At 40.0% G+C, this 15,842-nt stretch overlaps 1 protein-coding gene across 1 annotated transcript in view; it reads right to left on the bottom strand.

Annotated features, from left to right (window-relative positions):
- Window positions 1-217: 217 nt before the first annotated feature.
- The window catches only part of LOC145409268 (neuronal acetylcholine receptor subunit alpha-7-like), a 383,585-nt gene continuing 367,960 nt past the window's right edge, over window positions 218-15,842 (bottom strand). The window contains exons 12-13 of the mRNA XM_080279749.1: window positions 2,374-2,631; window positions 218-343 (exon numbers count right to left, since the gene is read on the bottom strand). Of these exons, the coding sequence (XP_080135875.1) occupies window positions 218-343; window positions 2,374-2,631 (384 nt within the window). The remainder of the gene's footprint in view (window positions 344-2,373; window positions 2,632-15,842) is intronic.

The following is a 15,842-nucleotide window of genomic DNA, read 5'->3' as shown; positions in this document are numbered from 1 at the left end:
ATGGAAGCATTTTTGACCAGAACGAGATGGGTAGTCGCCCCTCACGATGCCACCCGCGGGGCATATATAACACCCCAAGGGCAAACAGCGCTGAGAGAGCAGCTGCTGAGAGCCAGAGCTGAAGGAGGGGCAAGATGTGCCCGCCGTGACTCCCTTGCTCTGAGGTGTCCCAGCAACTAAGCGACCAGGACCGTTACCCTTCTCGTCCGGCCGTATTCTATGGAACTATGATGTGTGGCGCCGATAGGAGCACAGCGACGGTGGCGGTGATGGTGAAGAGGGTGAAGATGATGAGACACAGGCGATCCACCACCATCGCCGCGAACTTCCAGTCGTTCGCAACCTGTTCGGGATGGGAGTTTGTACGTAAGCCAGAGCAGTGGCACCAGCTGTCGCCTGTACCACTAGCAGTTATTTGCTACATACTTATCATAATTGTCACATACATGTGGATATTAGCTTTACTAATAATAATAATGTGTCATTATCATCATCATCATTATTACTATTATTATTATTGTTATTATTATTATTATTATCATTATTATTATCATCCTATTTCCCACAGTTGTGAGGTGGATAGGATCCAGAAAAATGACAAAGTAAGCACACAAGTACGATAACTTGCAACGGAGTGCCTAGAAATAGATCATGCATTCATACATGCGTTATTGAAGCTTTCTACGTTCTCAGCACTACTCTAGTGGAAAAAACCATCCACGCTATGTGCTTCATCTGATCCAGTCATTCTCGGAACACCTGTAGGCATAGACTGGTCATAGACTTGATGGTTCCTCAAGGCTAGCAGGCCTTTGCGTGCCGCACACCTTCACGTCATCATGCAGCCTACAGCACTTACTCTCGTCCATGAATGCAAGTCTTTTTTCATTCAACACAAGATCAAGGGTCGCTTCCAGAGCTGATTTGCTTGCATCTCAGCGAAATGAATCCCACTCATAGTTAGGTTTCGACTGGGAGGTATGAAGCTCACTAAGAATTCCACGGTAACTGTTTTAATACTGCTCGTGTTAATGGTTGGTGCGCTCGCCAACATCTCCGCCAAAGGTGACTGTGGAATCCGCTTCCACATCATCGCCACCGTCGCTGTGCTCTTATCGGCGATTAGCTCTTCAACCAAAAGGACTGACCGTGGTACGCCCTATAAGCAAGTAAGCTATAAAGCAGAGAAGGCATAAGATTTAGCTAGATTAGTAGACAGTGAAAATGTTTAGATAATGTCTCATTAATATCCAGATTAAGCCGTTCAGCCCAAGGACGTCTTCATACTATATTCTTGCTCTCTCCTGACGATTTTCTTCTGATAAGAAAAATTCTTCGAACTTTAAGGGTTAGACAAAACGTTCATTAGCCCCACTAGAACGAGAAGTCATTCCTTAGAGAATAAAATCTTTTGAAGGTAGCAAGAATAAACTGACATAAGACGTCATCGCAGCAAAGAGAGTAAGAGTGGAATCAAAATATGTACAATGTTATAAGCTTTGCCAGCAATAAAGAATTATTTTCCACAGTCCTATTCCTCTTTACCTACATTTTTTTTTTCTTACTTTCCTCTCACTTCCGTCTCACTTCACCTGCCATTATTTCATTAACCCAGGCAATCAATTATCTCAGATTTCTAACTCACCCCCTCTAACTTACCTCCCCTTTAACTTCCCTTGTAAGTTACTGCCTTCTAGCTCCTCTTCCATCTTGCCTCCCATCTAACGTCTTTTATCGTACTTCCCTTCTAAAATCTTCCATCATATTTCTGATATCTTCTGACATGCCTCCCATTTAACATCTGACATACGCGTCTTCTTTAGACACTGTCTGGCATTTTTGTTACCCATTCAGTTTCCTTCTAACTTATCACCATTCTGACTTTCATCCTAATTTATCTCTATTCTGACATGCATCTAACTCACCTCCCTTCTAATTTATCTCCATTCTAATTTTCCCTCTAACTTATCTCCGTTCTAACATGCATCTAACTCACCTCCCTTCCAACTTATCTCCATTCTAACTTTCCTCATAATTTGTCCATTCTAACATGCATCTAACTCACCTCCCTTCTACCTTTCCTCCTAACTTATCTCCATTCTAACATGCATTTAACTCACCTCCCTTCTAACATTCCTCCTAACTTATCTCGATTCTAACATGCATCTAACTCACCTCCCTTCTGACTTCCTCTTTGGCTTACCTCAGTTGTAAATTAGTGTACAACTAATTTTCTTTCTAATTTCCCTGCTAACTCAGGCATCATTCTAACTTACCTTTCTTCAGCGTGTCCTCCAGTCTAAGTCTCCTCATCACTACCTCTAATTCTATATGCTCTGCCGTACACATCGTTCTCCTATGCTTCTCACCCACCTCGCTCTCCTCGTCGTCTTTCCTCATCTTGTCAGTGATCATGCGAATCTCCTTCAGGATGAGGTTGAGCTCCCTAGTGCACGAGGACATACAGGTGTGGACTAGGTGCGAATCGTCCACAGAATGTCCCCCGTGAGGCACCCTTATGTACCCCGCCGTGTTGTTTGTGTTCGTCGTGTGCGTGTGCGGGAGCGTGTGCGCTCGGAAGTCGTCGTCGATGTCCAGCACGTTGGCCAGGAGCGACTTGGACGACCTCTCCTGTTGGGAGGTTTTGAAGGCAGGGTAGAGCGGTGATGATAAGATGATGTTATCCAAATGGTGACACCCAGGCGAAGTGGTAACACCCAGACGATAATGGTGACACCCAGGTGAAAATGTTGTCACCCAGGTGAGGATTGTTGTACCCAGGTGAAGATGTGGCACAAAGATGAAGATGGGGACACCAGATGAAGATGTGGCACCCAGGTGGAGATGGGAACACCCATTTGCAGATGGTGACACCCAAGTGGAGATGTGGCACCCATGTGAAAATGGGGACACCCAGGTGAAGATGGTGGCACCCAGGTGTAGATGGTAGCACCCAGATGAAAATGGTTGCACCCAGGTGAGGATGGTGGCACCCAGGTGAGGATGGTGGCACCCAGGTGAGGATGGTGGCACCCAGGTGAGGATGGTGGTACCCAGGTGAGGATGGTGGCACCCAGGTGAAGATGGTGGCACCCAAGTGAAGATTGGGGCAAGCACGAGATGGTGGCGCCCAGGCGCAGTTAGTGGCACCCAGACGAAGATGGTGGCACCCAGGCGACGTTTACAAGATGCAGCCACGACGTCAAGCAAGGAGACAGGAAGGGAGGGAGAAAAGAAAAAACTGTGTTAGTTGGCCATTGTCGGCGTGTGATGGAATGGGGTAATGGTTGAATTAGAGGGAGAGGGGATCTGTGCCCCCTATTTAGATGTCATTACGTTATGGTGAGTTAGCCGTTTATTTTGCTTAGTTCTTGAATTGTCTCAGGAGTATTTACTATTTATTATATTGGTTATTACATTTCTTGATACAATTTAGGATCAAATGTGGGAGTTGATATCCGTGGGAATTGATGTCAGGGATCATTGATGGCTGCAGAAGTTTATACTTTTATTAAACCATTGGTGGGAATGGTTATTTAACGGAACTGTTTTAGTATGTCATGTATATGATATGCAGTTTAAAGTAATCTGCTTAGTGTTTTAGTTAAAATTCCTTACACTTCCGAATAATTTATCACATGCATATATTATGAAATGAATGAGCAATATATCAACAACTCACAGCTGCCAACAGACTTAGCAGGTCATTGTGATGGCTGTGGCCAGAGAGTTCACAGACTCTGACCAGATTCGACATTCCTTCTGCTGCGTGACTGACGGAAGCATTGTAACTTCCGAATAAGGAACAAGGCATTGAAGGGCGATAAATATTCAGTACTAAATCATTAATGTGCTTCCCTTTAGGTTTCTTTACAAAATCCCTGCATTGTAATAAACGTTCGTCCATCACCTCACCTTTTTAATACTCCTGTTGGATCGTAAATGACTTGACACCTTGCATATCAGACTCCTGTCATTGGTAATGAAATATGTACCAACTCAGGAAAATAATTATATTCAGTAATTTGCAACATCTTAAATATACAATTATCTATAGCATTGAAGAATAAATACAGAGACACAGAAGGTACATAGAAAGGAAGAATTATTTTTCTGCTAGTGAGCAGTATGTGGCATTAAATAAGGTCATCCACTACACTACCCTCACCAGAGAAAGGGAGGGGAAGGGGAGTCATGTTTTTGGTGAAAGGAGTTCATGGTTTTGGTGAGAGGTGAGAGGAGGGAAAACTGGTAGCAAAAATAATTCTTCCTTCTTTTAAATCGGTAGTTTGTTTAACATGGTTCAATTATGAGTTTTTCCTCTTCGACCAAGGTAGTTTAATTTAATATTTGATAATTTATAAAAGGTATGAAGTTCAGGGATGCGATAAAGTTATTTTGAGATTTTATATGGTCGAAAAGGTTAGAGAAAACACCTTAATTAAAAATATGAATTAAGAATAATTCGTTTAACATGACACATATGGACACGAAAGCATGCAGCTAGAGACGAAGGCCAAATGACTAATGCTGTAAGACTTGTGGCACCTCTTCCAATTTACACCCGCGTATAACATGCAATATTCACTTGCTATGTTATTTTGTGTCATCTTTTCAAGACTCACAAGGGCACAGACTTACGGACAATTGAATATCGTGACTGAGGGTAAAGTGAATGGGAGAGGAACACAGAAAATGAGAAAAGTACTGTATTTCTCTGATCCTTCTCTTAGGTCAGGATCTGTGTAGTACGAAACGTTAGGGATAAAAAATTAAACCCTTTTCCAGCATCAGGAATTTAAGTTCTCCCAGTATGGAGAATTTAAGTTTTCTCCCAGTGTCAAGAATTTGAGCTCTCTCCCTGTATGAAGAACTTTAGCTTTCTCAGGCTCAAGAACTTAAGTTTTCTCAGTATCAAGAATTTAAGCTCTCTCCCTGTATCAAGAATTTAAGCTCTCTCCCTGTATCAAGAATTTAAGCTCTCTCCCTGTATTAAAAATTTAAGCTTTCTCCCTGAATCGAGAATTTAATCTCTCCCTTTATCAAGAATTTAAGCTTTCTCAGTTTCAAGAATTTATGCATTCTCACTATCAAGAATTCAAGCTTTCTCGGTGTCAAGAATTTAAGCTTTCTCAGTTTCAAGAACTTAAGCTATCTCAGTTTCAAGAATTTAAGCTTTTTCGGTATCAAGAATTTAAGCCCTCTCAGTATCAGGAATTTAAGCTTTCTCAGTACCAGGAATTTAAGCTTTCTCTTTTTTTTTTTTTTTCTCGCCAAGGAAGATGTACTGCAAGTCTGTAGAGCATACGAGCCCCAAAACACTACATAGACAGCTACCAACATGAACAGCAATTGATTCCGGCTGTTTAAGGCTACCGCTGCTGTTTGCTGCTGTTACTACCATACCCTGTGCTGTTGCTGTTGCTGTCTGCGGCGGCCGTCACATACAGTACACACGCACAGACACACACACACACACACACACACACACACAAATAAATAAATAAATAAATAAATAAAACACTTACCATTTTTTTACGAATATCCTCAGTGTCATAGGGAATATTGCTACGTGAAAATGTGTAATTTTGGTGAAACACGTGATTCGGCAGCGGATTATGTGACCGTGAATATTGTAACTTGGTGAATATTGTATCTGATAATGAAGATTTTGACTGGTAAATATTTTAACTCTGTGAATAGTGTGACCTGATGAGTTTGTAGTTTAGTGAATATTGTGACTGGCAATGAGTGGTGTTAATAGGTGAATATTGTAGAGATCTCTGACTGACCATAGGTATTGTAACTGAGTATTGGAATTGGGTGAATATTGTAACCGAGTATTGCGAGTGACAGCGAGTATTGTAATTGACAATGAATACTGTAACTGAATATTGCAACTATCAGTGAATATTTCGAGTGGCTGAACACTGCAACTCGGTGAATATTGTAGGTCGATGAATATTGTGATACTTAATAATATAAACTGGTGAATAATGACACTGAATATTAGAACTGGCTTGTAGTTAATATTTGGACCAGTGGATATTATGGCAAAGTGAATATTATATTTTGCAGGGAATATTGAGACAAATCCCAATGCTTCAAACTGAATTTACGAGAAGGAATTTCGGTTCCCTCCTTTTTTTTTTCTTTTTTTTTTTCTTTTTTTTTTTACTGATGTGTAATGTCTTTAGCCACTGGATGAGGTTAGCCTGCATCCCACTTTCAGAGCGTATTGCAGCTTAGGAGACATTTTCTACACTGGAAGGGTTAGATACAGCCTTCATTGACCCGTCCACTACGAAAGATCTTGCCAAAGTTGAATGAAATCTGAATGAAGGAAAAACTAAGTAAATATAAATTGCGATAATAATAATAATAATAATAATAATAATAACACACCACCGTAGTCAGCGCGGTGAAGATCTGGAGTATTGAGCCGTGTTTTTGTTGGCATACGAAACAGTATAGAGCTTCTTCCTAAGCGATTTGTTTTACTCCTGAAGGTCGAGGTCGCAAGTAACGTTTTATTTTTTCTCCTATCATATCTTCAGCTTATGGGAAACCTCTTATAGTGAACTGGAGTATGCAGTCAGTATGTAAACCCTTCAGCTTGAATATTCCCTTCTTTGCTGAACTGAATCATCTGTTGGTATCAAATGTATTGTCTTGGATGTAGTTTTCCTTGCCGTATTATTATTGTATTTGATGCAGTTTTCCTTGCCTTATTTGTAATAGATGTATTGCTCTTTTCTTTATCATTACATATATTATTCTTTGTCATTAATGAGTTGGGTTGTATTACAGTGCAATGAGATATTGATAGCGAGGGGTTAAAAATCCATCAGTTCAAGGAGGTCTATAGTTAATATTTTTTTTTCCCTGCTACCAAACTACTTTTATTTCTGTTCGGGGGAGTCGTGTGAAGGTGAAGGGGTCAGAAGAGGCTTCAGTTATCCCTCGTCATCCGTGAAGCTTTCCCCAAACTGAATAAGGTGATAAAAAGAACAGAATAAATATGACGTCCTCTAAATGAAGGGGTTAATGATGGTCAAAAAGGGTCCCTCCAGTTCGAAAAGTCTATTGTAACCAGAATATAAAGTCGACAGGTGCTAACAAGAATGAAATAAATAGCAGTCATTTGGCTGGAAGGCTTAGATTTTAGGCTAGATTTAGCCAGTCTAATTAGAAGTGCCCGTCCATCTCAAAATAAAGTTGTTAAATGATACCAAAAAAGAAATATCACGTCCTCGGGCATGAAGAGTTAAACAGAGGTCAAGCTGATGTGACAGACGCAGGAAGGGAAGTTAGTGGAGGCAAAAGCTAACAGCTCTATCCCGAAAAGTTAATCCTAAGTTAAAGTCGACAGGTCATGGCAAGAACGAAATACGAGTTCGAGACACGAGAAGTAGTTCGAAAAGTGTATCCAGACCTGAAATAAAATCGCTAGTTACGAAAAAATGAAATATACTCGTATGTGACGTGCTTTGGGTGACGTGGGTGATGAAGGCTGACTCTTACTGTGGTTCGAAAAATCTCTCTCATACTGATTGAAATCGTCAGACAATAGCAAAAACTGAAGGAGAAATGACACCCCACCTTCTGAATGGATAAGTGAAGCTGCATCAACCCCTCCAGATCGAACATTTTCCACCAAGCTGAATAAAATCGTCCGGAAATATTGTAGATAGAGTGACATAAAAACTGCGTCCCAGGATTGATTATTTTTAATTTCAGGTATTCTCCTTGTCTTCGATGCGCAAAGCCTCTTCCTTAGCGATTTTGTTTACCTGTGGTACACCTGACTTATCTTCACCCACCGGATGTTATTTCCACTTTATTCTTGCTATCTCCAGGGGATCTTTGTTAATATCCCTGAGCCATTTTTCGACATAGAGGGGTAAGGTATAATTTTCACTATTCGCTTCATTGTTAGGGTCTCTTAAGCTCATGAAAATGGTCTTTTAGCAGAGAGAGAGAGAGTTCTGTTAATAAATACTCCTCCAGGTGACGATAGGTTGTTTATCTCGAAATTCTACAAGCTACAGTGATCATTTAGGATATCCTCGTTCCCCTCCGCAATACCTTTTGAACGACAGTCCACATTCTGGATAAGTAACCCGTAAGATTATTTTAAGGCATAATAGGCAGAGAGAGAGAGAGAGAGAGAGAGAGAGGGGGGGGAAGATGCAGCGAAGACTAAAATGCCAACGATTATCCGGCCATTTTTTGTTGTTGATAATGGGGACAGTTGATTTTGGAACCTTTCAACCCGAGGACGTATTTTGTGTGTATGTGTGTGTGTGTGTGTGTGTGTGTGTGTGTGTGTGTGTGTGTGTGTGTGTGTCAGTTTTATGCATACTTAAGGCGATCCCCGACAGTGAAAGAGAATAATGGATATGAATTCTCACTCCATCACAACGAAAGGTTAATAATAATAATAATCATAATAATAATGATAATAATAATAATAATAATAATAATAATAATAATAATAATAATAATAATAACGATAAAAACTGATCTGGGAGCAGCAACAATAAAGGGAATCATTTTAGTGTTTTTAATCCTTTCACTACGAAGCCGTCACTTACTAGATAACTATATTTGCTGCCGACAGACGATTTCATTCAGCTTAGGAAATATGTGGCCTAATGAAAGGGTTATAGGAGTCTGGTTAACCCTTGCAGCACAGAGAAGAGATGTTTGGAAGGTGAGTAAAACCGTCTGATGGTGGCAAAAATAAAATATAAAAAATCGTGTTACTGAGTTGATATCTAACACTCTCTTGACTAAAATTGTCCGGGGTTGGTGGAGAGTGAAAAGAATAAAGGGTAGTAGCAGTAGCAGTAGTAGCACTAGCAGTAGTAGCACTAGCACCGTAGTAGTAATAGTAGTAGGAGTAGGAGTACGAGTAGTAGCAGTGATAGTAGTAGTAGTAGTAACAATAGTAGTAGTAGTAGTTGCAACCCCAGGCTCCTCTAAATGTGAACCCAGTGGACTGCAAGTTGAAGTTGTCCCTGTCCTGCATTCCACCGTCCTCCTGTTGGGGAATTGGGAGGGGTGTGGGGGACTTTTGTATAGGATAACTAGGCTGCTCCACGACCCGGTTATTTGAGTGCCACCAAGTGAAGGCTTCTCTCTCCATCACCAAGAATAATGTAAACGTCGTACCTTAACTTTTAAAAAGGCAAAGTAGCTCAATTGCTGCTAAAAGGGATAATTACGAGCGAGCAAGCGTAGCGCAGCTATGTTTACATTCAGCTGAGAAATGTGCTTTCCGACACGATCCGCCACGGTCCGACACGACCCGGCCCGACCGCGATAGTTTTCAAAGGCTAATAACTTTTCTACTATGTAATATAAAGAAGAAATTCTTCCAGCAGATAGTAGATTCATGTACCGAGGGCTTAACCTGATATGCTCCGCAATGAAATCGATTTCAAGCACTGTGAAAGGACACATGAGATGTATGAGTTATTTTTCACTTTCATACGTTCCGCGCGCGCGTGCGTGCGTGCGTGTGTGTGTGTGTGTGTGTGTGTGTGTGTGTGTGTGTGTGTGTGTGTGTGTGTGTGTGTGTGTGTGTGTGTGTGATAGAGAGAAAACATGATGAAAGTAAACATTTTAACACAATCAATCCTCTGTTATTGTTCAAATACATCAGAAATGTTGAAAGTTTACACTAAGATGAAATTATGATGATAGGCGTACGTACAAAAGCTCGCTCGCTCGTCACGCGCTCACAAAGTGCACTTTGCTGGTAGATACACTGATAGATTGGACTCGAAGAAGATTACAGGTCTGTTGCTGAAAATGTTTTGTGGAACCTGCTGTAGGCTATAGACAGATTGATGAAATTTTGAGTAATCCCGAATTACATGGGAGTGATGAAATGTTATATAATGCGCGAATTAGATAGGATGATGAAGTTCAGTAGTAAAAGAGAATTTGCCAGTGAGACGAAATTTTGTATGAAGGGGGATTTAAATAATTATATTCACACTGGTTGTTAAAAGCTACATTTCCTGTTGCATAACTGACAGGCGAATTTTTATAACACACGCATTGAAGAGGTTCATTCGCAAGGCACAGGAGACCACAAACTAATTACAGATGAAATGTTAAATAGATGGCAGCAGAAACTGACGAAATTTGTATTCAAGATAATTATAACCGGCAAGCTGCTGAATTTTACATGATATGCGAAAATGTTGACAGATTGATGAATATTATATACAAAGCCAGTTAATACTAAAACAGATACAGTGATCATATTTTAGAGGAAGGTTGCAAAGGAGTATCATAAAAGACAAACTGATGGAATTTTATATACACTACGAAGTACATTATAACTGAATTGCACATTGAGTCTGTTTGCCACCAAAATCGTATTAAAACAGACACACAGATGAATTTCTTTATCCAACCCGACTTAATTTATAATGGAAACAGAGTCGAATATTTTATGCAATTAGAATGAGATGATGATGAGGCAATGTTAAATATTTTATGCAGACAAATTGGAATACAATGGAGGCAGAGTCGAATATTTTGAACACTCTGAATTCTATTACGATGGCAGCAGTGTTGAATATCTTATGCAAATTAGATTATGATGGATGCAGTGTTGACTCTTTAAAGCAACTCAAATTAAATTGTGAGGGAAGCAGTGTTGAATATTTTATGTAACGTGAAGTACAAAAGACAGCAGTTCTCGCGGGGTTGGTGAAGATCGGTTCTACGAATATTTTCTTGTGAGTCAGGGTCAGAGGCAGCACCCCGTCCCACAACATCTAAACTTAGTTCCTACTGCCCCTGTGACTTAATTAGACCTTTATCTGTATGTATAATGGATTTAACTCCTTTATGATGAAAACTGATCAAAATGGGACGGGGGTGGGGGGGTGAGGATTTTTGCTGTACCTCATGCTCGATACCCTAAGAGCAGTTTCTAGGGTGTTTACAGTCTCACGTCACTTGTAAATATGGCTGTGTAATATTTTGTTCCCTTATCTTGAAAACTGTGGATATTTTCTTTACCGCGTCGGGGTTGGAAGTCGGATGTTGTCTCCCCCTCTTCATGCCCCCAGGCGAACCGTCTTTAATACTGATTCATTACATCTACCTTTCTCTATGCCATGCCAGTTTCGATATGCTTATGGTGTGAGTAACCTTGCTCTGTAACATATCTATACCCATACATTTATTTAGCATTGTAGCTTGAAAACTGGGGCCTTGCATGGCGGAAAATCACACAGACACAAACTGACCAACCATCGTATTCTATAAGTCAAACACGAGACACACTGACAAAGACAAACTGATAAAGAAGTACGGTTATATTACTGATTACATTTGGAACCAAAGGCAGAATGGAACAAGCATTATAAAGAAAAGTACAAAATAAAGTGCAATTACAGCAGTTCCATTTATACAGTGCATTTTATTCCGGGTTGGGACAGTTTATTATAAACTGGATTAAAATACTAGGAAATTTAGCTGCCAGTGTGTTATGAGGTGTTATTAATACTGAAAAAGAAAACCCAAATTTAAAGCGAGGCGTATTACATAGATGGTCTTATTTATTCAGTTATTTGTTTTTTTTTATATAATTAACTTAATAATCTAGTATTATTATCAGTTTGGAAAGTGATGAGTTTTTGGACTGTGGATAAAGAGCGGAAAGTTTAGAGAGAGGGAGAGAGAGAGAGAGGTCACTATATCCATTTCCCTGCGGTGGTGATGCATATTATTGCTAACTCTCGACGATTTTGCGCAGAAGAAAGTAGACGAAAGATTTCTGGCCCTGATTTTTGAAGTGCGGGTTTGTATGAAATATTTAATTCCCTCAGGTGCAGGACAATATTTATACTTTATTTTTGCTGGTACTAGACGATTATTATTATTATTATTATTATTATTATTATTATTATTATTATTATCATCATTATCATTATTATTACTACTATTGTTTTTAATATTATCGTTATTGTCAGACTGTTTTTTATGAAGTATGTTTCTAACCACTCCAGTTGGATTTTTTCCCCCTAAACTGAGTAAAATACCATGAAAAATGCAGAATAAAAAATATATAAAAACGCCGTCATATTGAAGAGAAAAAATATGAGATGTTACTGTACCGTGTCGTCTGTGGTGGGCAGAAAACTGATGATTTATTATGACCTAAATTTATGCAACACAGGACTTAAAATTCAGGATTTGTGTGTGTGTGTGTGTGTGTGTGTGTGTGTGTGTGTGTGTGTGTGTGTGTGTGTGTGTGTGTGTGTGTGTGTGTGTGTGTGTGTGTGTGTGTGTGTGTGTGTGTGTGTGTGTGTGTGTGTGTGTGTTACATAGCTTGATCTTAAAAATTGAACCGAAGTCAGACCCTAGATTGTTCAGTATACTGCTGAAGATTTTGAGTGTGGGATTATCTTTAGTGTCATGCTTCTTGTGTTAAATAGAAGGATTTTACTCATAGTGTATTTTCATTTGTGTTTAGTTGTTTGTACTGTAATGTAATCCTAAAAGGTAGAGAATACGAGCTTTAAATGGGAATTATAGTCTCTTCAGCTTAACTTGGCCCAGATTGACGTCCTATTGCAGTTTATTTCACGTGGCTCAGTGGCAGAAAAAGACAATATTACGGCTCTACATCCTTCTCATGATATCTCATTGTGACTAGCATCATATTCTGTCGTTCATCTCTTGTTACAATTCGGCATTCAAGATGGGGAGATGGTCATTTTAGGCCAAGTTGAGTAAAAAGAGTAGTTTTTGTGTTAGGCTGTGTGTGTTTAAATAATGGTCAAAGCTTGTGTGTTATGCTGCTTGTGTTAAGATGAATGTACCTTGATTAGACCCAAGGTGTTATAGAGGCTGCAAAACAGAAAGCTTAATATGGAAGGTTAGCTTATGTGTTGTGGGGCTTGAGCTGTGATGCACCGTGATAAAACCCTAAATGGTAAAGAACAAAAAGCTAAGTTGGTGGAAAAGAAAACAAAGCTAAGATGAAGGAAAACAACAGAACAATAATAAAGAAGAGAGCTAAAATGAAGGTAAATAATGCAAAGCTAAAATCAAGGGAACGAATACAAAGCTAAAAGGAGGTAAAGAACAGAAAGCTAAAGAGAAAGCAAAAATTACAGAGCTAAAACGAAGGCAAAGAATACAAAGCTAAAACGAAGGCAAAGAGTACAAAGCTAAAATGAAGACTCAGTTTTTGTGTCATGTTCCTGAGTCGAGTTGAGGACTCCATCTTGATCAGACCCCAGATGGAAAAAAGGGAAAATTAATATGTGATAAGCTTTTAATTCATGTCTCTTCAGATGTGAATCATTCCTTTATTAAATCCTAGATGATAAAAAAGGCAAAGCTTAAAATAAAGGATGAGTCGTCTTGTCATGTGTTGAAATAAAGGGCTAAGTTTGGTGTCAGTGTTTGTGTCATGTGTTGAAATATGGTGCTATGTTTGATGTCAATGTTCGTGTCATGTGATGAAATAGGGGGCTGTGTTTGGCGTCATGTCACGTGAATCTGGCAAAGGAACGCATTATAATCATACCATAAATAGAATAGATGGTAGAGTGTGTCATTCCTCTTATGTTTAGTTAATTTCACCATAATCAAACCCAGGTAGTAAAAACTCAAAGGTCAAAATGAGATACTGGCTCTTGTGTCACGTTTGTGTTATGTAGATGACTGTATAGATTTCACGAGGACGCGAAGTATGATGGATGAATTTCTGAGTCTTGTATGTGCTGAGTTCAGACTGCATCTTAATCAAACCCTGGAGTGACACGATAGCTTGTTTTGAGTGTGGCTTAGTTTGTCTTTCACAGTCTGCTCAGAGGGTAAAGTGAACAACTCGTATTTCCTTGCGTGATGAGGAACTATAAGTATTTGCAGTACAGAAATCTGACGCAGAGTTCACATGTACTAAGTCAGCCACGTCGAGGGTGAATATCTCATGCCTCGGCGACTAATAAATATTCTTTTATGAGTTCCGTACATAATTACGGGATTAATTATGGCTTTAGTTATCTTAAAATGAGGAGTCCTTGATTGTTTACAGCTCAGACATACTTAAAACTTCAATCTCATATCAGACAAGAACCAGGAAATGCCAGATTCACACCAATTAGAACCACTACACATTTTCTCTTGTCAGTCGTCCTTGGCATTAAATCACCCTCGGCGACCAAACAGTCTGCCAACCAACTACGCTACTGCCTGGTGAATAAAGAAAAAAAAATAAGAGCCTCTCCACACCAGGGTCGGAATCAGAAATATTCTGACGCTAATTGTCTGATCATGTAGGTCAGGAAGAACACCACTGGAAGAAGAACACCACTGGAAAAACACCATGTATTACAGGGTAACGTTCTGCACAAGCTTTTTCTCACTGCCAGACATAGGACGGTATTTTCATGGGGTTAGGAAGCTTACTAACACCGCCTCCTTGCTTATTTATTTTGGGTACGGCTTGCTGATATCGTTTTGTACGCTATTTATGCAGAGTATGGTGGTATTGGGATTATATAAAGTAACACAGAAGAGGACGGCAAGGTGTGTCAAGCAAAACAGATCGCTTAGGAAGTGGTTTTCGGGAGCTCCCTTAACGAATGAGAATACGTGCTATAAGGTAAGTGAGGAAAAGCTTGCCCTGAAGATGGCACAGGTCTTAAAACTTTCACACCTATATGATCAGACAAATTTAAGACAGAATATGGGTCGCAGTCTCGTTTTGCATTGGAGGCTTCGTAGCATCATTTTCTTAGTGATTTGTTATGCATTTTACACCTGGATATGCTCTTCTACTATGTCTATTTATTTATTTACTTTTGGGCATAATTTAAGTACCGACAGACTTTGCCTCATTAACGAAGAGGATACTGACGTGTAATGTGCAGAATAAATAGCTGAAGAAGAGGCACTACGAAGCTTCCCCCACGGCCTTAAATACGATCCCGTGTTCGATTAAGACCCGGTGTGAAGAGGTCCTAAAACGCCTCGTGCAAGTCTCAAGTGGCAATACTGACAGCCGCCCGGAGAGACACATCAAAGGTACACAGGGCCCTGGTCTGAGTGGCTTTGGAGATGTCCCAACGCCTTCTCCTTAGCGACTCATTCTCCATCAGACACCTTACCTTCTCTCGCTTGTTATCTATATCTAATATCCACACACTTTGCATCAGCAACACACAAGAGGGAGGTGCCATGTACAGAACAAATCGGTAGGGAGGAGGTGTTAGGGTGTCTCACGAAGCCAGTTAGAGGTAGGGCCCAAAAATTCTAACTACGAGTGACGAAGCTGCTGAGGGGGTCCGTGAAGGGAGGTTTTTACAGGTGTTTTTTTCAGGGGGATTAATAAAGTGACACACCCAAGGCTGCTATGCCATCTTGCCAGCTGAGTGTTTTTGGTATTTTTTTTTATTTACGTTTATCAAAGGAACAGTGCATGATAATTAAAAAAGAGAGGGGGGGGGGCGCTGCAGTTACGCACAGTACAGAAAGTTTGGTTGGTTATTCAGATGGTCTGATTGATAAAGAATGCACATAATAGAGGATGGAGAAATAATAATGGAAGGTCTATGTGTCTAAAAAACCTCTCAATGGACGTTCAAGTGAAGCAGTAAACATAACGTAAAAAGGAGTAACTATGGCATATATATAGATAGATCTCACGGTAAACGCAAACTTACTTACTTTGATCTCCAAGGGGCACTGTCCAAATCGGAAGTTCCAGTGAGAGGCGAATTGTAAACAGAGGGATCGTTAATTTGGAGAATGGATGAGGAAAGTGACTCGTTTTTCACTCGTCATTTGGGTTTTCGTGT

Source organism: Coenobita brevimanus, chromosome 80 (assembly GCF_032717465.1).
Source record: "Coenobita brevimanus isolate Jiangsu-jjx chromosome 80, ASM3271746v2, whole genome shotgun sequence".
Classification (NCBI taxonomy): domain Eukaryota; kingdom Metazoa; phylum Arthropoda; class Malacostraca; order Decapoda; family Coenobitidae; genus Coenobita; species Coenobita brevimanus.
Note: the sequence above shows the minus strand (reverse complement) of the source record. Positions and strands in the feature narration are given on the sequence as shown.